At 40.7% G+C, this 25,852-nt stretch overlaps 2 protein-coding genes across 13 annotated transcripts in view; both read right to left on the bottom strand.

Annotated features, from left to right (window-relative positions):
* Positions 1-2,641, bottom strand: part of LOC124149340 (protein transport protein Sec31A-like) — a 35,810-nt gene extending 33,169 nt beyond the window's left edge. For all 9 annotated transcript variants that reach the window (XR_007219966.1, XR_007219967.1, XR_007219968.1 and 6 more), the window contains exons 1-2: positions 2,463-2,641; positions 460-582 (exon numbers count right to left, since the gene is read on the bottom strand). Coding sequence is in view for 4 of the 9 variants with exons in the window: in XM_046520864.2 (XP_046376820.2) it covers positions 460-572 (113 nt within the window). In the remaining 5 variants the exon portion in view is untranslated. The remainder of the gene's footprint in view (positions 1-459; positions 583-2,462) is intronic.
* A 3,574-nt stretch (positions 2,642-6,215) lies between these two features.
* Positions 6,216-25,852, bottom strand: LOC124149339 (phospholipid scramblase 1-like). Of its 4 annotated transcripts, none has more exons than XM_046520861.2 (9): positions 25,702-25,852; positions 18,088-18,172; positions 16,903-17,031; positions 15,082-15,159; positions 14,112-14,251; positions 12,155-12,319; positions 11,320-11,481; positions 9,251-9,356; positions 6,216-7,755 (listed from the first exon to the last, which is right to left on the bottom strand). In XM_046520861.2, the coding sequence occupies exons 2-8, from the start codon at positions 18,155-18,157 to the stop codon at positions 9,294-9,296; spliced, it is 807 nt and encodes a 268-aa protein (XP_046376817.1). In that variant the 5' UTR covers positions 18,158-18,172; positions 25,702-25,852; the 3' UTR covers positions 6,216-7,755; positions 9,251-9,293. The 4 variants fall into 4 exon arrangements, with proteins under 4 accessions (XP_046376817.1, XP_046376816.1, XP_046376818.1 ...); XM_046520860.2 differs by lacking the exon at positions 25,702-25,852 and adding an exon at positions 23,669-23,926; XM_046520862.2 differs by lacking the exon at positions 25,702-25,852 and adding an exon at positions 19,222-19,355.

Genomic DNA, 25,852 nt, shown 5'->3' with positions numbered 1-25,852 from the left:
TTTAGTTTGACACGAGGTCGTGATGTTTTCAACCAAACACCAACCTAAAAGAATTATGAATGTATCTGAGCGGCTTAATATGCGGCACATGATTGGCTGAAGCAAACCTATGGACTATAGCTAACATTAATACATGCAAAACCGAAAATAGATAACGGTTTGGGTATACGTCGTAAGAAGGGAGAGAATAATAATTTAGCAAACTGAAGAGTTAATCAAGATGTTTTGCGGTCTTTTTTTGCAGTAAATACCTTTACACAAAGATGTACGGCTTTGGTTGATTTACAATAACAGTGGCCATTGGATATGAAATTAATAATGGTCCAGTCACTGCGTCCACGAGACCCACACATGTTACGCAGGTCCAAGATGCCAAAACACGCTCTTCAGCCAACACTGTTCTTCTCATCATCATGATCATTACAACAACAAAAAGCTACATTATATGTCCAGACCTACCTGAATGTGGCATCCAGTTGTTGGGCTGCTGTTCCTGTTACCATATAGATTGGATATTGGTCAACTGGTGACCACGACACGTTGGCCGTTCGATCTATTTCTTTTATCCTCATCTTGAGATATCTGTGTGAAGATGAACAAAAAGAGAGAGTTTGTAACATTTCAAAAGTAACATCACAAAATGTCAGCTTGAAAAATTGAGTATCGATATTAGGGGTGAAATGATAAAGCAAGGTAACGATACGATACATAGGTGACGATACGATACATATCCCAATACACATATTTACGTCAAGTTGCACGGAAACATCTTGACTATAAATATTTCGGAGTATGGCCTAAAGGAAAAGCTTGCTGTGGACATGTTCATAGCTGCTATTTTTACACATTTTGCGATATCTGACTGCCAAAATTGCTAGGGGTAATTAAAATGTGGAGTAAGTAATATGCTTCAGCAAATGTATCATCATGTATCAAGACATAAGAAAATGTATCATGCATCATATTGTTGCATGAAAACTTACGATGCACCGGTGCAACGATGTCTCGTTTCACCCCTATTGAAAATTAGTCCAAAGTGAAAGTACCAACACTGGTAGGTGTCACACTGGTCCCAGACACCTTACTACATGCCACAATCCACTATGACAGATTGTGCTGACAAACCAATGGTATTATTACATAATCACGATAATGGAGTTGAACTTGGCAATCAATCCCACTATCATGTGACTATGTGTTGGTACTGGCATGGCTAAGAGGTGCTCTCATGTTACAAGAGCTAACGGTATGACCACAAGGTCATCCTTGCCCTACCTGCATAAAGGGTGACAAAAGAAATGACATTGTTAATATTAGTGCACTAAGCATAGTTAGGACAAAGTTTACAAATTAGTGAAATTACACTATTTCTAACAATAACACTGTTCACAAATCTGTCATGCACAGGTATAAAATTAATTTACATGCTTTATCTCATATCAACATGATCAAAATGTTGGTAATGAGCTGTTAATAAAACAATGATATCAGTTAGAACAGACATTTCATTAAATTTGTATGAAATTGAAAATTGATAAAAGGCTTTAAAATGTATCACTGACGAGATACGAAAAAAGCTAGCAATAGCGAAAGTGTCAAGATACAAAATGACACAAAACCGTATAGCGTACCATGCCACTGCTGTATACATCCCTCACTCACTCATATCTCCAACACTTCCAAATTTGATTTTAATATACAAACAAAATCCCTGTCTTAAATCAGCTGTTGTCTACACTCTGTATAAATATAGCTCAATGAACACTTTTATGAAATCCTAATATCAAAATCATGATCATAGTTATACATCATGGCTGTCACTACTCGAAATGATCAATCAGCATATGTATGAAAATGTCTGTCATGGGGATAAGATACATCAAGAATAACTAACACTTCGTCCATGTCAACTTCTTTATTACGAGGAACACAACATTTGGGAGTATACACTTACTCCTTTATCAGGTGAATGAAGGAGTAAGTATATGCTCCGAAACGTTGTGTTTCTCATAATAAAGAAGTTGACATCCATAAATTCTCTTCCTCATGTGTATCACTTCTGAATGCCATTCAAAGACTTAACACTTTATCGATACACATTTCTAAAAACATGAAAAACGCAGTAATTCTAGGAAAACAATACTTTTTGTGCATATATTTGTTGTAGTATACATAACATAAAATTATAGCTAACTCTTGGCCTATTTCATTCACTTTCAATGTCGTCCTTGTCGGGCCGAACTCTCACAGCTGGTGTCATGCTTTCCAAATAGGAATTCTTATCGTTTGTTTCAAAAATGCGGTAAAACCGTAATGGTATTAATTATAATTCACCGTAGTATTAACACCAACCAAACGCGTAACTTATTATTATATACCGTTCCATTTTGGCTTCATGCAATATTTTGACAGATGATCGCGTCAAGCCACAACGAATGCCGGTCGACTACTTACAGACTTACCCTATGTGCTAAACGAAATCCGTTTCTCGTTCCAACGAGCTCTTGTGTTCTTCTAATGTTTGGCTATAACTTCTAGTACGTTTAATGCAAGTACAAGATGTAAATAGTAGTTATTTCCCCGTCATATTCCACGTCGTTTCGCTAATCAACGTGGCTCAATATCCCACATCACCAAGTTGTCATTTCCGGTCATGCGCATTGTCACTTCCGCATCTAATAGACTTACTTAGGGTTCTTAGTATACTCATTTTTACATTTCTCGTTGTGTATTAATACTATTTGCACTTAAATGTAAATATAAATGTAATTTCTGAGATAACATTATATACCCCACGTCGTATGATAGCAAACCACAATATACATATGTACTGTGTTATTAACAGGGATTCATTTATAAGACATAAGCAAGTCTAATGATTCCAGAAAACGGTACTCGCATACGTGTAAACTGCCATGTTGCATGTGGTCAGATTGAACACGCGTGTTTAGGGGTCCACACACAAATTGTTATATTATATCGCAACGAATCTTCTGCCTAAATCTTATTTGACAATTCGTGTATAACGAATACCTTGAAGTTTCCATCGACATATTATTGATCAATACACAATGTGCTGCAGGCGTATGCATGGTTTGTTTATATCACAACAACGCCTGGGTAATTGCTCTTACTGTCGGCCACCGGTTTATCTCGTCAAGCCTCGACAGCTTGCGCGCCTACGTGACTAAGTTAGTTGCAGGATGAGTGAGTGAATATGTCTTTACACAAGCATTCATTTCGACAGCCTGTAAGAATAGACTGACATAGTCTAGAGTAGACAGTGGAGAGAGTTTCCTACAAATCTCTGTTCATAATGATTACCAGCCCCGCTTCTACCACCAACCAGTCCCCCCAGTTTGTCGAACATCGCACAAGCATGGACAACCTCGATTATCCAATGTTACAGAGCTACAGCGTAAAATACCCCCCCCCCCAAAAAAAAAAAAAAACACCAAAAAAACACCAAAAAAAACGACCAACAACAACAAAATTCAAAACCCAATTACTTTAAATTAACTTGCGTACAGAAACGCAATCATTAAATGAAAAACTCAAATTATAAAAACAGCTCGCGTAAATACCCAATGAAGCTTTTTCAGCATGCGTACAAAGGAGCTAATTTACTTTCCGAGTCAAGCCTATAGATCTACATTTAGAACAGCTGTATACATCTAAAACATTATTTCATTTTTTTTAAATCTTAAAATGTTTACTACTTTGGTGGAAAACCCAAATAGAGTGATGAATAGATGAGTGAAAAAAATGTGGTTGCCCATTGAAAGATCTAATAACCCAATTAAAATAGAAACCCTAAAGTAAAAACTCAATTGCTCAAAAGGTTATGTGGAGCTCTGAGTGTATTATCATCTCCATTCTATTTAAGTCCTAACAGAACAGTCGCCGTGATATTGCTGGAATATTGCTAAAAGCGGCGTAAAACCAAATTCACTCACTCACTCACCTAACAGAACAGAAATATAATACACTGGATAAACGAGGATGAAACATGGGGTGTATGGCAGTTATATGCACGTTCTTGAATATCCAAGGATATCTGACATGGATTTGACCGCTATCGATTACTAGTATTCTCCATGTATTAGAGGATATGAACACACAAATAGTCACATTCTTATTTTCAATAATCATTTAAAAACTTGTTATGAAGAAGTATTGGTACATATTGTTTGATGTTTTGTCCGCCACACCAGTATAGTTATTTATCATATATACGTATCAATGATAGGAGACAATACAGCCAACGTAAAGACGGTCACATCACAGGGGGTGTAATACCCGACTCGTATTACACCCGTTCCGGGCTGATAAAGCTTCTAGCTGCATTTTTGAATGGGCGATCGATACCAGCCCGGGTGGTAAGAAATTGGAGTTACGTCCCTTGGTGCGTCGTCTGCTCGTCTGTTCAGCTTGCTTTCCCGTGACAATGTCTTCCCGACAAGGTGAAAATGTATAGTATTCACTTGCAAGCAGACACATTTTACAATTTGATGTTTTGGTATGTGATGAAAAGGTTATCAATGGGTTTCATACCATACCACATATCAAGTTACCAACCCTATAGGACCCGTGAAGATCCGGGGTAGAATAGGTCTTCAGCAACCCATGCTTGCCCTAGAAGGCGACTATGCTTGTCGTAAGACGCGACTAACGGGATCGGGTGGTCAGGCTCGCTAACTTGGTTGATGCATGTCATCGTATCCCAATCCCAATCCCAATCCGGAGGTCTACATCTACAATGGGTACTCCATTACGTAATTCGTACTCAATTTTATGATATGATTATATATAGTTTGTTTGCTCGTGCATGATATAAGTATTATATCCAACAGTCTGTAGCTCCAGATGTGATTATAAGAGCATTGCTCCACCTAATTAAAGGGGCGTGGATGGCCCAGGTGTGACATGTCTACACTGTGAAATATGTGTTTAGAATGTAAACACATACAAGACATGTTTAGATTTTAGGAACGTGTTTCAATCCTAAACGGAATACACACTGTGTGTTTTATCACCACCTAAACACCACATCCCCATAATCTAAACGTGTTTGGAATTTAAACACCTTTAAACATGTTTAGAATGTAGTAACGTTTAAGTATGTTTAGAATAAAAAACACGTTTAAACATGTTTAGAGTAAAAACACGTTTAAACATTTTTAGAATAAAAAACACGTTTAAACATGCTTAGAGTAAAAACACGTTTAAACATGTTTAGAATTAAAACAAGTTTAATCATGTTTAGAAATTAAACATGTTTAATTAAAGTGCATATCATCAGGCAACAAGTCAAATATGGATAAGATGTATAAATAATATGTTGTGAAATCAGATTCACGGGCACTTGCATAACAAAATATACCACCATGACTTACAACGAACTTGGTACAATATTAACATAAAATATACAAATAAACCAAGCTAATGGTGACTCGGAAAACTTACACTTGTGGCGACAACAGTCTCCGTAGCACATGTGGGTGGTAGCGTGAAGGACTACAAATCTAGTTGTTGCAGGTTAGTATCCCGCCGAGGTTTGAAAATCTCTATGTTCATAAATGTGTTGTTGGTGTATGACTGATAGTATTTTTCTCATATGGGAAGCTGACAACGAAAGTATAACTGATAACTACGATAGACACTTAACTTAGTCCTGCCCCCCCCCCCCCCCCCCCCCCGCCTCTCAACCAACTTTTACAGTGTTTCTTCCGACATTATAAGCTGATATTAAACCAAAGTCACTCACTCACTCGTACGATAAGCATATTAAGTATTAGACACCTATTCTTTCCCGGATACCCACAAGGGCCACTTGTGGGAACAAATTCGGACGTCAACCAAACATGTTGTTCCGGTTTGGTTTGGTTTGTTTGTTGTTTAACGCCGCACTCACCAATATTCCAGCTTTATGACGGCGGTCTGTAAATAATCGAGTCGGGACCAGACAATCCAGTGGTTGATATCTTGAGCATCGATCCACGCAATTGGGATCGATGACATGCATCAACCAAGTCAGTGAGCCTGACCACCCGATCCCGTTAGTTGCCTTTTACGACAAGCATAGTCACCTTTTACGACAAGCATGGGTTGCTGAAGACCTATTCTACCTCGGAATCTTCGTTGTTCCGACGGCCAGAAATGCCTTACAGATCATTACCTCAACAAAGTCATAAACATACAAAAACACAAATACATTTGATAATTCATATATTTTATTTCTTAACCTTAACATATTTATAAAACAGGCAAAATGTACAATTTTAGTCATATAAAAAAGTGATAAAGTAAAAGGAACGTGTAGGTGTAATGCTTAATGGTAATAAAGTAACCGACATGACGGAACTAGTCTGTTAAATCTGTAACATGTCATCTTTTGTATAGGTCATTCAAGTTCATACCGTTGTTATTGCTCGGCAACACCGCCACGTTTCGTTATAATTAGTTTAACTTCGTTTTGGGTGGTAAAATGACAACTATTGAGGCAACTTACTGTTTTTAGATAAAGCAGTACCCACCCAGACGAAAAAACTCTTTCTGCAAACGTCTACAAGGCGAAGAAACAATATGCTGACCTTAATAAATTCTTTGGTTGTTAAAGATGTATGATACATTTCGTCATCACCAATGTTTCGGGGGCTATAAGAGAGACGGGGTGGTCGGCTGTTATCTGTTACGGAATGCACGTAAACCCATATATATACACTTATACATGTATTTTCATCTGCGATATTCATAGAACGCTAGCCAATGATATCATCAAACATAAAATCCGTTATGTCTACAGAGTTTTATGCTCTTGCATCGGGATTTACTGCTGATCAAAGGGAGATAATCGTGATCAAGCTCTATCTCGACATCACAGCATTAAACAACAAGCTCTTCTGTTCCTCTGTATGCAATAAATACAAGTGCGATAAGGGCAACGACTAAAACGGTCTTCCATGAACGTATCACAGACATTTTAACAATGTTTGGTTATAAAATTCAGGGTACATATTTAATCACTGATATGACTCACATACACATGTCGAATGATAATCAAAATGGTCTTATCTCATTTGTAAAAAAAACACAATCATATTGATATTCTGTTTTATTTGTAAAACCTTTTTTTCCAGAATTAAATCATCCAGGACTCCGTTTCTTTAGAACGACCCGCTACATCTGGCGTCGTAAGCTTGAACTCTTATAGCGTTATGGTTGCTTCTTGAAATGCGTCCCAGTTGAGCCCAATTCTACAAAGTGATCTTATCACTTCGCCTATCGTAAATCTATGATACTGCTTGGTACGATCGTCTTAGTCGCTTTGTAGAACGATGTACAGCATGTGTAGTCATCATAAGTCATCTCTATGCTTTCCCAAATGGATGTAATTCATGGTTTCCTGCACATTGACACAGCCCAATTTACTAGTATACTAGTATATAGGGTTATTTGTACTGTGGATGTCATTAATTCCGCATTTATTGAAACGATACTAGTATATAGATGAACTACGTTTACAGGAGAACATCACCACTGTTATATATGACCAAGCCAAACAATTGAAATCCCGTTGGACGTTTATATACTACTCAGAAGAATACTCGATTCTTTTCACAATGCTATAGTTAATCAATGCTGTCTTCATGGATAAATAGAGAGGTAATGCTGTTAGTTGTGGAAAGGAGATTAGAACATTTACATTCCTCGTTAACCAATGTGAAACGAAGCATTCTGTCTTTCAGCCATCCCCTGAAAGCAGAAAAAACACGTGTTACTTAAAGTACGGAAGCCTTTTAGGGCCATTTGTTTTTTTGTTTTTTTCCGATACTATCTTGAAATTTCAAGATACTAAGTCGAAATTTCAAGATACTTAGTTGAAATTTCAAGATACTAAGTTGAAATTTCAAGATACAGAAGTTGAAATTTCAAGATACTAAGTTGAAATTTCAAGAAAAAAAGTTAACATCCTAAGATGTAAAAATACGTTTGAAGTGAATAATTTTGAAATATCAATTTAGTATCTTGAAATTTCAAGATAGTATCGATTTTATTTTTAAAAACAAATGGCCCTAAAAGGCTTCCGTATTAAAGAGCTTCTTAATATTACTTGAATAACTGAGCAGCAAAATAAAAGAAACACTATACATTGTCGATATCTGTCGATATGGTCAATAGGTTTGCATGCTTGTCGTAAAAAGGCGACTAACGGGATCGGGTGGTCAGGCTCGCTGACTTGGTTGATGGATGTCATCGATCCCAAGTGCGTGGATCGATGCTCATGATATTAATCACTAGATTGTCTGGTCCAGACTCGATTATTTACAGACCGCAGCCCTATAACTGGAATATTGCTGAGTGCGGCGTTAAACAACAAACCAACAAACCAACCAGCATGTAGTTAAATGTAGTTGCATGTTTCTATCAAAATAATGTAGTTTTACAAGAGTGAGTGAGTTGTGTTTAACAGTAATCCAGTTATATTACGGCGTGTCACCTTAATGTGGGAAAAAAGTGGTGCAGGTTTCAGACGTTTTCACTTTGGTGAAACCCACGAGCACGGGTCTGGTGGTGAAAAACCTAGTAACATAATCGGGGTGAACCGGGATTCGAACCCAAAATCATAGGTGTCTGGCGAGCCAACGGGACGCAACTCTGCACAGCGAATTGCGGCGACTTAGGCGACTGGGCCACCGGTGCCACGCATTTTCAAAGAACAAGCGTTAGTCAGTGTACACGAATGATGCTGCAGCTTGGTCTGTGATGGTGCCGACATTTAGGAAGGCAACCACACACTGCAGTACAATTATACACGCATTAGCGCCCTCGTCTGACCTACAAGACGGCTATCACCAGACTGGAAGAGTTCTCCTTACAAAAATGCAATGGTGACATAATCAAAAGTAATTTTGTTTTGCTCTGATCCGAATGGTAGTAAATCCCATTGAAACAAACATGTTTTTAACTTTTTAGAACAAAGTTTTATATAATCATTTTCTTCCATTGTGTACTCTCATACCATTGTAACATTTTCTTAGAATACAAAGAAGATTGTTTCAGTCTACGTGTGACCTGTGAAGACCGACTTTCTGGCCAAAGTGCAAGACAGTAACTTGATTGGCTGGGCTGTTGTGTACCATTAACAAAATGGGGATAGATTAACCCATAGTGTCTGAACTAGCTGCTTAAGTCTTAATAATGTGGGGTTTGTTTAGTATAACTACATAATATCAAAGGTGGTACTCACCTTTTGTTTATAAAGTCCGAGTAAGCTTTGTGAAAAGCGTTACCTAGATTACCCTGTGCGCATCTCTTGCAGCCTTGTCCTGGTTGTTTTCGAAGTACATGAAGTCCTGATAAAAATAATCAGCAATTAATGAAATATCCATGAATATGCACACCGCCATCGAGTCGGACGGCCCAGTCCATTTGGTGGACTATTAGGACAAGCATAGGGAGGTGTGTCACGAGACGCGCACCCACAGGGTGGCACCTGCAGCCAATACTCCACTGTAAACAATGTGTTTAGATTGTAAAACCATACTGTTTAGGGACAGGTGTTTAAATCCTAAACGGAATACACATTTGGTGTGTTCTATGTAGACACGTTTAGTGTTTAAACACATGAAAAAGGCGACTATCGTGATCGGGTGATCAGGCTGATGCATGTCATTGTATACCAATTTTCGTGGATCGATGCTCATGATGTTAATAACTGGATTGTCTAGTCCAGACTTCATTATTTACAGACCGCCGTCATATAGGTGGAATATTGGAGTGCGGCGTTAAACAAACAAATATACCACATGAAATGTGCTATGGTATCATAAGCCTAAAAAACACCCGAACACAACATCCACATAATCTGAACATGTTTAGAATATAAACACATCTAGGACAAACTGCATATCATTATGCATTAACCTCATAATCTAAACATGTTTAAATAAAGTGCATATCATTAGGAGTCATGATGTATAATATATATTGAAATTGGATGTGCAAATCATATTCACAGGCTCATGTATAACACATATACCATGAGGACTTCCAATATAACACACATATACCACGAGGACTTGCAGTGTAACACATATATAACACGAGGACTTGCAGTATAACACACATATACCACGAGGACTTCCAATATAACACACATATACCACGAGGACTTGCAGTATAAAACACATATACCAAGAGGACTTGCAGTATAACACACATATACCACAAGGACTTGCAGTATAACACACATTTACCACGAGGACTTGCAGTATAACACACATATACCACAAGGACTTGCAGTATAACACACATATACCAAGAGGACTTGCAGTATAACACACATATACCACAAGGACTTGCAGTATAACACACATATACCAAGAGGACTTGCAGTATAACACACATATACCACAAGGACTTGCAGTATAACACACATTTACCACGAGGACTTGCAGTATAACACACATATACCACAAGGACTTGCAGTATAACACACATATACCAAGAGGACTTGCAGTATAACACACATATACCACAAGGACTTGCAGTATAACACACATATACACATATTACACTCACAATGAGGAAGACTGCCCCTAGCATCACTGTTGACCCACATTATACTCACAATGAGGAAGACTGCCCCTAGCATCACTGTTGACCCACATTATACTCACAATGAGGAAGACTGCCCCTAGCATCAATGTTGACCCACATTATACTCACAATGAGGAAGACTGCCCCTGGCATCACTGTTGACCCACATTATACTCACAATGAGGAAGACTGCCCCCAGCATCGCTCTTGACCCACATTATACTCACAATGAGGAAGACTGCCCCTAGCATCACTGTTGACCCACATTATACTCACAATGAGGAAGACTGCCCCTAGCATCACTGTTGACCCACATTATACTCACAATGAGGAAGACTGCCCCTAGCATCACTATTGACCCACATTATACTCACAATGAGGAAGACTGCCCCTAGCATCACTATTGACCCACATTATACTCACAATGAGGAAGACTGCCCCTAGCATCACTATTGACCCACATTATACTCACAATGAGGAAGACTGCCCCGAGCATCACTATTGACCCACATTTTACTCACAATGAGGAAGACTGCCCCTAGCATCACTGTTGACCCACATTATACTCACAATGAGGAAGACTGCCCCTAGCATCACTGTTGACCCACATTATACTCACAATGAGGAAGACTGCCCCTAGCATCACTGTTGAACCACATTATACTCACAATGAGGAAGACTGCCCCTAGCATCACTGTTGAACCACATTATACTCACAATGAGGAAGACTGCCCCGAGCATCACCGCCTTCATCTTGACATCAAGGTCCATGGGGAAGGTGACGCCGAAGTTGTCGCTGTCTGTGAACATCTCCTTCATCAGCCCTGACCATTGCTTTGAAATCCTGCCCACGTCAAATTGTTCGTCTTTGGACTTCACCTGTAGCGTGTTATGGTGACAGTAAGTGGCACGTATTCAATTTACTGCTTGGAATTTGAAAATACTTTGAATTGGAACTTGTCAGTTGATGGTATATTTTACAGATCGTAGAAATAAGTCTGGATGTCCCGGACACTTCATCTTATTGAATCACAACACACCATGCAGTAACATATATGTAAAACGCAGAGAATTTGTGAAAATAACGTCTTTTCTGAACATGTAGTAGGCGTAATAAGGTCCGAATATTGTCTTTCAAGTTTTACAAGACCAGATTATTTACTCGGTCCGGTTCAACGAAATCCAGATAAATGATGTCCCAAAACGTAACCTCCAGTATCGAAGTACATGTATTATCGTTATATAGGTATATACTCCAGTATCGAAGTACATTTATTATCGTTATATAGGTATATACTCCAGTATCGAAGTATCACTAGTATCGAAGTACTTACATTATCGTTATATAGGTATATACTCCAGTATCGAAGTATCACTAGTATCGAAGTACATGTATTATCGTTATATAGGTATATACTCCAGTATCGAAGTACATGTATTATCGTTATATAGGTATATACTCCAGTATCGAAGTACATTTATTATCGTTATATAGGTATATACTCCAGTATCGAAGTACATGTATTATCGCTATATAGGTATATACACTTACATCAAACTCCACATCACCACATATGTTCCACTGACAACAGGGCCCCTCGATCCGGAGAACCGTCTCGTCATTCTCATCCATCAGCTTGTACTTGGGTAGACACGGGTGCCACCCCTGGCGCACATACCCGATTGTGTTGCCGAGTGGGGCCTGTACCTCCACTTTCTGAAACAGCAGTGGATGACAGTGCAAAATTGTAAAAGGACACTTGCCTCGACCAGTGAAATAGACAGTCCGAGCGAGTTTGATTCAAGTCGGTCAAACACCTTTTTGGTTATCTGCTGACTCAATTTGTGCGTAACCTCGTCTACTCGGAGGTAAGCGTTCCAATTGAAATCGTCCGGATTTACAAAATTTCCCCATTAGCGAATTGTTGCGGTACATTTGTGTACACATTTCATGACATTTTCAAAAAGAAAATGGCCGAGCAATAGCCATGAAACTGTTTTTCAATATGGCTGCCATCCTTGCAAGTTTCAGCAGAAATTTCAAGAAAAGGTCAGGGGTGGAATATAATCATGTTAGTTTAGAAGAAAGGACAAATCAAGGTAAGAATGAAATACAGCGAACAACGTAATCTTTATATTTAATCTCATTACATAAACTACTCAAAAGAAGTTAAGGACCACTCGATACTTTCACATTACTATAGTTAATCTGTCGTGGCAGACAGTAAGTAGTATAATAAGCGCATGCCAATTTGACTTCATTATACTGTAATATCCGCAACAGTGGATACAAAATGGCTGCCGTGGCGGCCATATTGAAAATCGGATAATAATTTCCCGAACATGTTTTGTTGTCATCACTGGAGAGAACACACTGGTAAGCCAGGATAAGTTGAACCAAGTCACAGAATGCGTTTGAGACAAGTAGGCGGTGCACAGAATTTAGGCAAACATTTTGTTTGTGGCAGGTAGAGAGGGTGTACACGTGTTGTGCACGTGCCAGTCATGATGATCAAATTGAATACGCTTTCGTGGACACACGTGTTGCTCATCATTGTCGAACGGTGTCTGACGAATGGACCAGACACAGAAACATCCGAATGTGAAGAATGGTGCTATGACGATCTAGTTATCTCAATAGAAATCCACCTTACAATGTTACGTTCACAGTATGCTGAGACCCCCAAAACAATCACTTGAGATTATTAAGTAGTATGACATTGAGTCAACTATCACTACATAAAGGTCTCAACCTTCACAATCATGTTGTTAATCACAGGACACTATTCGTTATGGCTCTCTAGAGTAAAGAAACATTATTCTACTTCAACAGCAAATGAATTTGTTTCATTGTCCTCAATTTTGTTATCTATGCAAATTTGCTGTTACCGTTTTCACAGTCATTGGGTACCTCACATCAGCACGTACGATTATGCGCTATTGAACTCGCCACTAGAACACGTTCTCAGTCGAGACAGGACATGCACATATCCATCGTACTACTTGTCGCAGACCACCCGTTACCCCTTTCCTCACAATGGTACCCGCCAGTGGGCGGACCTCATACATCGTTATCCAGGATTAATTGTCAGGTCACAACTCAACTTATCCTGGTTTACCAGTTAGTAATTATGTATCCACTGTCAGCTACAGTGGCACAGTGTTTTCACATGAGATATTTACAGACAAACAGGACACGACATAAGCTTACTATTCCCTCGAGCAATTGAGCTGAAAATTGTAGTGAAAATGGGACTAATTCAACACTAGGCGGTTGTTTGAGGCTTGGGTTTTTAAGTTGCCCGGTGCTCCACGAGTTAAAGGGCGGTCGGGTAGCCTAGTGGTTAAAGCGTTCGCTCGTCTCGCCGAAGACCCGGGTTCGATTCCCGACATGGGTACAATGTGTGAAGCCCATTTCTGGTGTCCCCCGCCGTGATATTGCTGGAATAGTGCTAAAAGCGGCGTAAAACCATACTCACTCACTCACTCACTCCACGAGTATAGCCTACCTGTAGACAACAGGGGAAGTAACACGACGAACAGCGGAGTGGGCGGGACAGGTGGATGACCTCCCTGTTGGTTCTGTCGAGGATCTTGATGTCGAACGGTCGACTGTGACCACAGCAGTTCCTGGTGCAGCAACACGTATCTAGGAGCACAAACACGCTGAGAGTTTACAGGGGAATCTCTTGAACATGCAGTGCTTGGGGGCCATCGAATATATACATGTACAATAAAAATGCGTGGATCATATAAATAGATAACTAAAAAATAATAATGATAATAATAAGGATGACTTGGACTACATGGCTTTACACTTTGATCATTCCTGAAAATGTATTCGACAAACTGTCATGGAAGACCAGAGTGGCTTCATGATGCCCGTTGGAGGTTGGACCTCAGTTTTTCTTTTTCTTTCAAGATGATGGACATGTTTATTGGGAGTCAATCTCATTAAAATCAGATCTTAGTTCTCGCTATCGCTAAACAAAGATCTGCGGACATCCCATTTCGGGTCACGTCAGCACGACCTTTCATCCAACCAATCAGAGCGTCGCTTACCAGATCCTGAAAGTGACAGTCGGAATGTGTTTTCTAATCATGCAACCTCGAGATATTTAACATTGGGTATTCACGAACGATGGTTATGGGTTTTATAATTATATCCATACAATCTAGGCCATCTATTAGCCATTCCAGAATGTTGTTTTGGTCAGTTTAAAAATTTTTAATCGAGAATACGTCAAAATATGTTTCGAAGCGTAATGGCCAGTTTGAAACTAGTGCCGTAAAGCTCGAGATAGCTGCCTTCTGATTGGCAAATGTCGATTTCTTGTCAGTCATTTCATTGGTCGGTCAATGTTAGGGAAAGGTCGTTCTGACGTGACCTGTAATGGGATGTCCTCAGATCTTTGGTTAGCGGTAGCGACAACTAAGATCTGATTTTAATGAGATTGATTGGGAGTTAACCCAACATACCTTCTACTGCCATGAACACCCTCTGTCCTAGGGTGTTGACGATTTCATACTTGTTGTTTGTTTCGTATCCAGTGATTGCTGAAAAGTCAATACTTTGTTCTTATTTCAGAAATACACAACCTTGTAAAAAATGTTATAGAATACTTTATAGCGTCCTCAGGCAATGACGTGTTTTGTAACGCTCTCTCTTACGTCATTTAATGACGTGTAATGTAACACTCTCTGTCCTATCTCGTCACGATATGGCTGAAATATTGCCGATGTGACGTAAAGCATAAAGTCACTCACTCACTCTGTCCTAACGATCTTGTTTGTAATAACAAAAATTATTTTTTTTAAAAACTCGTGTAAGCAAACACGTTTCGTGATTTGATTATGGTCACATGTGCATTAGTGAATAAAAAACATAACCCAAAGTTTGTATATGTCTTAAATATATCAGCTGACAACAGAACTGGTGAAAGTTATAGCTATATGTTGTAATGCGAACACTATGGCTGTTGAGTGGTACTCGGCCCACCCACTGTGTACACACCAAAGTACTCAGTCTGAGTAAACAAAGTCACTTTACCTGAACTGGGGATTACACAATGGAGGGAGATTAGTGAGTGAGTATGGTTTTAAGCCGCTTTCAGCAATATTCCAGCAATATCACAGCGGGGGACACCGGAAAATGGGCTTCACACATTGTATCCCTGTGGGGAATCGAACCCGGGTCTTCGGCGTGACGTGCCAACGCTTTAATCACGAGGCTACCCTATCGCTCAAGAGGGTGATGAAAAAGATCCCGCTTTATGAATGTTCTTAATAGCATATTAACTTATTATTACTAAGTGTTGTCCAGAAACAATTGCCAAGATCTGTTATCATATCTACAATTATAGATATGATAACAGATCTTGGGTCTATTATAGATAAGTTCCCGAATGTACAAAGTACCACATGACACTCCTATTGTTTCCATACTATTATCAGGGTTGGTTGGTTGGTTGGTTTGTTGTTTAACGCCGCACTCAGCAATATTCCAGCTGTATGACGGCGGTCTGTAAATTTTCGAGGCTGGACCAGATAATCCAGTGATTGACATCATTAGCATCGATCCTAGCAATTGGGATACGATGACATGCATCGCCTTTTACGACAAGCATAGTCGCCTTTCACGGCAAGCATGGGTTGCTGAAGACATATCTCACCCCGGATCTTCACGGGTCTATTATCAGGGACACTATACAGAGACTATATAGACTTCCTGCCATTATTTTAAACTTGTTTTAAAATTACGTTGTTGAATGTATACTGTGCCTTTTTGTGTCTTGAATATATCTGTGTGTATTTGTAAACACTGTCCATACATTTTGTAGTTTGTAAAATATAGCCACTGTTTATCTATGGAATGTTACACAATACATATCTTATGATCTATCAAAACTGCTGCATATAGTTTGTATTCTTCAGCGTTACAAGACATTAACCGCCACAGTGTGTACATAAGCATGACTTTCCAAGTAAACATTTGTGTATTGTTAAATGTCTGGTTACATAGTGTCCACTGTGATATGGCTCTTTACTCACTAACCTCTTCTAAAGGAGGGTCACAGATATACCGAGACTGACATTTAGTTCCAGATATAAAGTTATTTTATTTAAAATTGTATATCTACAAAATAAAATAATACAATCCAAATGGAGCCAGAACTTGAGAACAATCCTTAATTTCATGAGCTGAGGCAATCTAGACTTGCCAAATCATTCTAGACTTGAGTTGGGACTTTTTTTAATTTATTGTCTAGGCTCAAGGAGACAGACTAAGTTATACTGTACCTTCAAAGACTTCCACTTTCTGTTTGACGAGCAGCTGGTCCATGGCTACTAGACCCTCCAGCCCCGGGGGGCACCCTACCGGCACCTGACTAGTCGGGGACCAGCCCACCCCTCCGGCCTGTGGGGGCACTACAACACGTACAGTCAAGTGAGACACATGTAGACCATGCCCAAACATCTCAACAGCCATTATCAGTAGATCCGCATAGACCCCGTGGAAAGCCGACTTAGTGGACAGGGTGGTCAAGCTCGATGACTCGGATGATTCAGTGTCATCGTCCCCCCCAACTGCGTGGACGTTGCTCACAGTATCAGTCACTGGTTTGTTTGATCCAGGTTTGATTATTTACAGATAGCCGTCATATAGCTGTAATATTGCTGAGAGCGGCGTTAAACAACAAACAGTTTTCATTAGTTATTTCATTGATAACCACCTATGTAGTGAGTGAGTGAGTATGGTTTTACGCCACTTTTAGCATTATTCCAGCAATATCACGGCGGGGGACACCAGAAATGGGCTTCACACATTGTAGGGAATCGAACCCGGGTCTTCGGCGTGACGAGCGAACGCTTTAACCACTAGGCTACCCGACCGCCCCACCGATGTAGTGAGAGAGTGGTGCTGTCGCTTGCTTGACACATCAGCAGTAACGTTTTTGTTTATGTTCCAAACACAAAATATAAGAAATCAAACGATATACAGTAAACTACATTTAGTTCAGTTCGTTATAACCGTAGTTCGTTATAAGCATGTATACAGCAATGGACGGGATCAAAACATATTTCGTTATATACGTCAGTTCGTTATAAACGTCGTTTACTGCATCACGCATATACAGATGGAAATGATAGGTTAATTGTAATCTACATTTGCCTTGATTGTGGGATCCGACGATGGTCTCATGGTACCGTTGACGATCGAACCTGGGTCACCTGCTTGTGAAAATGTTATATTGACGACTTGTTTCTATAAAACAATACATTAATACATATGTGCTGGGGGACGGTCGGGTAGCCTAGTGGTTAAAGCGTTCGCTCTTCACGCCGAAGGCCCGGGTTCGATTCCCGACATGGGTACAATGTGTGAAGCCCATTTAAGGTGTCCCCCGCCCAGACATCGCTGGAATATTGCTGAAAGCGGCGTTAAACCATATTCACTCACTCACATATGTGCTGGGTACCTACCTCCCGCCATGGGCTGTGCAGCTATGGGCTGACCCCCCGGGGGGTAGGCTGCCGGGTGTACAGTTGTCATGTTTCTCCTTCTAATCTGGGGTAAGAAACAGAAACAAAATTGGGCAATGAAAATGGAAACAGATTAATACTTTTAATGAAAAGAAAGATATTTGTTTTCGCTTTCAGGTGTTGGTTTGTGTTGCGACGCAAAGCGTTGTCCGGTTATGTTGTGAAAAAAGTGAAAGTAAGTACCGCCACGGGTTGTGTCGTTCCCATGTTTCATGACGTGCGCGTGTTGCTGTAGACGTGTTACGGGCAGTACATACTTCCTCATATATTTATAATTTAATGAGTCGAGTTTCACATCCTCAACCCAAACACAACCACCCTCGATATGCTGTGTTGCAATGAAAACTGAAACAACGTCTCACTGTCATTTATTCAGTCATTTAACTTATTATCTTTCCGGTGAATCGTTTAATCGTATACATTATTTGAAACAGTTGAGTGAGTGAGTGAGTGTGGTTTTATGCCGTTTATAGCAATATTCCAGAATAACGCTGTGGGGACACCAGAAATGGGCGTCACACATTGTACCCGTTTGGGCAATCGAACCCGGGCCTTCGGCGTGACGGGCGAACGCTTTTATAACCCCGCCCTTTGAAACAGTATAGAAAGGTACAGTAACGGTTGATATTTAACGAAAGAGGCATTAGCCAACTCAAGGTTAATATAACCCTATACTCTGGCAATTAACATTAACTATTATTTATCCTGTCACACTATGATCACGCATACATGTAGTTGAATTTGGGAAATACTTTTCAGCGAACAGACAGAAAACAAAGTGAGTGGTGAGTTGGGTTTAACGCCGTTTTTAACAGTATTCCCGTTATATGGCGGCGTGTCGGCTTAATGTGGGAGGAAAGCCCGAAGTGATGCAGGTCTTAGTCGTTTACCACTTCGGTGAAACACACAAGCACGGGTATGGTGCTGACAAACCTAGAAACATAATCGGGGCGAACCGGGATTCGAACCCACAATCACAGGTTTCTCAGAAAACAAAGACATTGGGATATGGCAGTGAGGCCTGACGGCATGTAACATTGATTAAATGTTGTCTGAGTTTGAATCATCACTCACCTGGATAAAATCTTACAGTTTCTTGTTACTCGTCAAGAGTCAAAGTCTGTGATGCGTTTTCAAAGTAATTCAGTTTTTGTGAATAACTATTTCAGATGAAACAAACTGCTTGTAAAATCCACTTTCGCTTCCTTATATTCGGAGAAAAACACTTTCCTGGTAATAACAGTTGGCACATGCTTGTGAGTCACGAATTCTAGGCATCGTCACAAATCCGTTCATTTTATCACGTTGCTTTCAAGAGATCAACAGATCAATCCAAGTTTACATTTTAAAAATACTAAAAACATGTTACAGGTATATAAGAAGCTAGCGTTGCGTTTAACACATGTCCAGAATCAGTTGTTTTGTTAATTTGCATGCTAAAGTTGAGTGAGTGAGTGAGTTGGGTTTAACACCGCTTTTAACAGTATTCCAGTTATATGGCGGCGTGTCGGCTTAATGTGGGAGGAAAGCCCGAAGTGATGCAGGTCTTAGTCGTTTACCACTTCGGTGAAACCCACGAGCACGGGTATGGTGCTGACAAACCTAGAAACATAATCGGGGCGAACCGGGATTCGAACCCACAATCATAGGACCTTCATTACATTCGGTAACCTCCATGTGGGATCCGTGGTTAGAACTGATCCAGCAATATATTTGTGGTACCAGGCGTCTTAATGGACTGGGTGATCAGGTTCGGTGACTTGGTTGATCATGAGTCAACGTACCCCAACGGTGTAGATAGTTGCTCATAATATCAGTCACTGGTATGTCTGGTCCTGATTAGATTGGACCGCCTCTGTGGTCTAGAGGTAGAGCGTCCGCCCGGAGAGCGGAAGATCCGGGGTTCGACCCCCTTAAAAATACTTACTGCAGTTGTTTATGAAAATAAAAGCGACAAACCCTTTCAATATTCATAAGAAATCTCCGTCAAAAACAGAGTCGATTGTTCAATTCCGAGTATATCCCGAGCATGTGTTTATGAATCACAGAGCCACGACCAATGATTAATGTTATGAATACTATGCCTTTACATAATACGATCATCATAGTCAACGGTCACTGCTCAGTAGACCGCCTCCGTGGCCGGAGAGTGGAAAGTCGGTGCTTCGATTCCCGGCCGCGTTATACCAAAATACGTTAATAGATGGTACTTGATGTTACCCTGTCTGGCGCTCGGCATTGAAGGGGCAAAAACAAGGACTGGCCGGCTCGGAGTCAGTATACTGTGTCTGAGTGGGGTATTCATGTTAAGCTGCGGCATGGTATCTCAGTGAGCTAGCACTATCAATCCGGACTATTTCAAGCAGCCACACACACACATGTGCATGCACGTCGCTATATAAGTGCGATAATCTTGGAGGCAACGTTAAACCCAATTTCACCTCACCTCACCTGATTAGATTATTTACATTCCGCCGTCATATAACTGGTGTGCGGCGTTAAGCAAGAAACAAACAAAGGAAACTTCTTTCACCAGGTCATATGTAATAATTAAAACACGTCTTTGAGGTTTTTGGCGACTCCTTCAATCCTCGGGCTATTCCATCGCTCGGGTTTTACATTTTCAACCAAAACCGAGGAGGAGTATTTTAACAAACTTATGAACCGTCTAAATGCGAGAAATACCAAAAAGATTAAGAAGCCTTATAGTGAAACAATACAGTTTTCGTGGTATAAAACGAATTCGATCACAGCGGTCGATTTACACGGACGGATCTTCAGATCCGACCTCCAAACACACAGGTTTCGGAGTCCATACCAAACAACCAACTAAAACCACACAATCCTTCCGACTCCCAAACAACCAATCAATATTCACGGCAGAACTAATGGGCATGGCCTCAGCCCTCCATAATCAAGGATCCAAAAACCACAAAAAAAATCCTAATACTTACCGACTCCCTAAGTGGACTGCAAGCCCTCCAAAACAAAAATACCAAAAACCGACCTAAATTAATAAATCAAATACTTAAAAGCTCCAACGACCTAACTTAGGCAGGCAAACAAATAACCTTCTTGTGGATACCCGCCCACGTAGGAATATACGGTAATGAAAACGCCGATAAGGCAGCCAAACTATCCCTCAAAATCCCAGAAATAAGCTTAAACTTACCCATCTCAAAATCAGAAATTAAAAGCGTAAATAAGCAAAAAATCACCAAAAAATGGCATAACCTATATCTAAACTCAAATAGCCAAATCACAAAAGTACTCAGCAAACCACTAACCAAGCCAAAAATTCTCCATCCATCAAAAAAAATCGACAGAGTAATCACTAAACTCCAAACAGGACACACCAACCTAAATAACCACCTAAAAAAAATATTAAAAAACACACTACAGGTAACTGCCCACACTGCAAACAACTATAGAAACCCCAGAACACGCACTCATCCACAGCACACACTACCTAACACATCGAACCGCATTACAAACCACCCTCAATCTAAACAAGGCTCTCACTCTAGAAGCAATACTAAACCCACAAAATAAACTAGAAAACTTCAAGGCCTTAGGCGTATTCTTAATCAAAACGGAACTAATAAAACGCATCTAAAAACACTATAATCTACCAAATCAAAATCACATAAACAAACAAACAAACAAACATCCACCATACCCAGCTCCCTTAGTTCTACTCCCCAACCCCATCGGCATCTATTCCAAATCTCAAAATTCCCAAATTCTATATAAGCAACCCCTAAAGCCCCCTCTTGGGTTGCACACACCACTTTCGCCCCTTTCGGAAACACATTAAATGGCCTGGCCGGGCCCGTGTGCGAAATAGGCATCAGTCGGAAAGCGCACGTTAAATCTCCAAAGTAAGTAAGTAAGTAAGTAAGCGGTCGAGAGTAAGACCACGTGCAGAAGGCAGACAACTGAAATCATGGCATGTAAGAGTGAACACCCTTTTCTCACCTGCACCGGTCGCTCAGTGGGAAAACAGTGGGTTACAAAGTGTAAAATGATATGTGAGATTGCAGTACGATTCACGTCGATTTTTCATGTGAATATAAATGTGACTTTGAATCAGTCAACAATCAACATTAGATGTGTACAATGTTTATACAATTCAGATGTAAAACCTCTCAGCAGGTCTCACTTGGATTGGTTGGTTTGTTGTTTAAAGCCCCACTAAGCAATATTCCACCGGACTGTAAATAATCGAGTCTGGACCACATAATCCAGTGATTCCATCAACCAAGTCAGCGAGCCTGACCATCCGATCCCGTTAGTCGCCTCTTACGACAAGCATAGTCGCCTTTTACGGCAAGCACGGGTTGCTGTCTCACTTGGAAGTAGTACCTCTCGCAAGGTAATTATGAGATACGAACAATACTATAGCCGAAAGTGGCTGTAGGTTTATAGACGTACTTGAGCATTGCCACAAATCTGTGGCTACCTTCCGCCACTCCATACTTCAGTTGCCAGGCACAATGTAGTGTCCTGTTTGGCAAAAACTTTGTATCAACTCTGTCCTGACAACCCTGGCCTTCACTCTATCACTGCCAGTTCAATATGCGTCCATATAACCAGGTCACTTTACTTATTATGAGCCCACGAAACGAAGTAAAAATCAAAGCACAAACCTTCATAGAAAAGAAACGAGTGATATAATCAGTTTCTGTAATGTTTCTGTCATACAATGTGATAGTTTATGTCATACATTGGGTAATACACTTTATGTTATCGTCCTCAATACTCTCTCTCCACCCGTATGTCTCTCTCCTCTATACTCTCTCTCCCCACCCGTATGTCTCTCTCCTCTATACCCTTTCTCCACCCGTCTGTCTCTCTCCTCTGCACACTCTCTCCACCCGTCTGTCTCTCCTCTATACACTCTCTCCACCCGTCTGTCTCTCTCCTCTATACACTCTCTCCACCCGTCTGTCTCTCTCCTCTATACCCTCTCTCCACCCGTCTATCTCTCTCCCCTATACACTCTCTCCACCCGTCTGTCTCTCTCGACAAAACACTGTCTCTCTCCTCTATACACTCTCTCCACCCGTATGTCTCTCCTCTATACACGCTCTCCACCCGTCTATCTCTCTCCCCTATACACTCTCTCCACCCGTCTGTCTCTCTCGACTAAACACTGTCTCTCTCCTCTATACACTCTCTCCACCCGTATGTCTCTCCTCTATACGCTCCCTCCACCCGTCTGACTCCCCCTCTATACGCTCTCTCCACCCGTCTGTCTCTCTCCTCAATGCCCTCTCTCCACCCGTATGTCACTCTCCTCTAAACACTCTCTCTAATCGTCTGTCTCTCTCTTCTATACACTCTCTCCACCCGTCTGTCTCTCCTCTGTACACTCTCTCCACCCGTCTGTCTCTCTACATTCACTCTCTCCAGCACCTTTTCTTACGCCGTCTCCTTTTCTATCTCTCTAACACATCAACTTAATCACATACACGATCTTTACAACCAAACCAGACCTTCTAAATATTTTAACACTTACCTTCGGAACAATTCAGCGTTTACTGACTCATACCCTACGCAGGTAGAACCTGTATACTAGGAACTATATTTGTCCCCTCTAACTTGTAACGCTTCCATTCATTTGCTGCCAAGCGAAATCAGACTGTCAATGCAAAAAATACAATCACTTCAGGAACAGAGCGCGTCGTAGATACGTCCCACAACATCACAACAGAGAGGGGCTAATCGCTGTTTCGACATAATCCTTCCCGGGTGAATTGGGTCGCCTGAACTCAGCATAATTTATGAGTATCCATTCTCCCAGGCCGGGCGTGATACAAGACGTTGTTTACTGTTTGATACTTGACGACCAATCACCTACACATCGATCTCGGGTCGATGATGTCATTTGGCTGATTTCTCAGTCAGCTGTAGTTCAAGAGCTTAATTTACCAAACTACCTTTCTTCAAACGGTTCATTGCCTAAAAGCCTGAGGCATACAAGCATGTTGTGTACAAGTACCAGATTAAAGACGGTTATAAACGAGTGTATAGGTTTAACGCAACTTTGGACATCATCTCCGTTATTATATTATGGGATGTCGCCCTGATGTGGGAGGAACGCCCAAACTGATGCTGGGCTTCAGATGTTTACCACTTTCCCGAAACCCACAGGAATCACAATCAGGAAAACCTGGAATTTGAAGCCACGATCACAGGATACTGGCACGCCGAAAGGACGCAACTCTGCACAGTGTTTTGCGGCGCCTAAAACGACTGGGTTGATGTATTTAGCTTAATGATTCGTTATTAGTTAAAAAACTGATTTTAAACTGTCTAGAATGTGCATATAGGCAAATGTAGGCTCGGGTGGCTGGATGTACACATGGCTTGATGGAAGAACGGATGTAACGCATTTAATATTATTGAGTGAAGAAATAGTGAATAGAAAAAGCAATAACGTGTAGATATTGACGGGTGTACTAAGGGAACAAGTTCAGGGGGTCTTCCAGTGTTCCCAGAACTTAATGTAAAGAACAGGTAATACCTGTAAATTTGAAAGAGATATAGAACGCATCTAAATAATAATAATAATAATAATAATAATAATAATAATAATAATAATAATAATAATAAAAATAATAAAAATAATAATAATAATGCATCACCCGAACCCTCTTGGCTGCATTTTTTATTTTAATCTGTAAATAATAATAATAATAATAATAATATGTTGTTATATATTTAGTGGCATTCAAGGGGCGTTGGGAGAGCCAAATGGTTAAAGCATTCGCTCGTCACGCCCAACACCTGGGTTCGACTCCCATCATGGGTACAATGTGTGACGCCAATTTCTTGTGTCCCTACCGTGATATTGCTGGAATTTTGCTAAAAGCGGTATAAAACCATGCTGACCCACTCGTAGGTGAGGTGAAATCGGGTTTAACGTCGTGTTCAAGATTATTGCACTCTTGTACTGCCTGTACTAGTACCGGCTAATGCCGAGTTTATAGTACAAGCCCACTGAGGTGCCATGCCGCAGTTTAACAAGAATAAGCCACTCAGACACGGTATACTGACTCCGAGCCGACAGGTCCTTGTTTTAGCCCCTTAATGCCGAGTGCCAGGCAGAGTAACAACAAGAACCATCTTTAACGTCTGGTATGACGCGGTCGGGTATCGAACCCACGATCTTCCGCTCTCCGGTCAGACGTTCTATCCACTAGACCACGGAGGCGGTCTTCACTTGTAGTGAGTGAGTATGGTTTTACGCAGCTTTTAGCAATATTCTAGCAATATCACGGGAATGGGCTTCACACATTGTACCCATGTCGGGAATCGAACCCGGGTCTTGGGCGTGACGGGCGAACGCTTTAACCACTAGGCTACCCGACCGCCCCTCTTCACTTGTAGGCCGATACGATATAATATAATATTGTCTCAGTAACATCGCCCAGACACCCTATATAAATAGTCTCTGTATTGAAACAGGGTCAGCAATATCAATTGTATAGTAAGGACCCTACATACCAGGCCAGCATTGATCAACAGCTATAGCGACATGACACTTACCGTTAGCCGACTGTCACCAGCTGGGTACAATACAGACAGCTTATAGAGCAGATCCTGGTGGATTGTTCAAGCAGAGTTGGCTCAGGCTAACTTTAACTGTCTATGGTGACTGGTAAACACCGGGCAGTCAGCCTATTAATTGTGTGCCCTG

Source organism: Haliotis rufescens, unplaced genomic scaffold (assembly GCF_023055435.1).
Source record: "Haliotis rufescens isolate VD_foot unplaced genomic scaffold, xgHalRufe1.0.p SCAF_11, whole genome shotgun sequence".
NCBI lineage: Eukaryota > Metazoa > Mollusca > Gastropoda > Lepetellida > Haliotidae > Haliotis > Haliotis rufescens.
The sequence above is the reverse complement of the archived record's forward strand: the minus strand, read 5'-3'. Positions and strand labels throughout refer to the sequence as shown.

Coding starts and splice junctions, on each gene's coding strand:
- LOC124149339 (XM_046520861.2), bottom strand. CDS start 18,157: ATGACAACTGTACACCCGGCAGCCTACCCCCCGGGGGGTCAGCCCATA. Junction 14,252..15,081: donor GGTGTTCATGGCAGTAGAAG/GTATGTTGGGTT, acceptor TTGTGCTCCTAG/ATACGTGTTGCTGCACCAGG. Junction 12,320..14,111: donor ACTTCCCCTGTTGTCTACAG/GTAGGCTATACT, acceptor CTGCTGTTTCAG/AAAGTGGAGGTACAGGCCCC.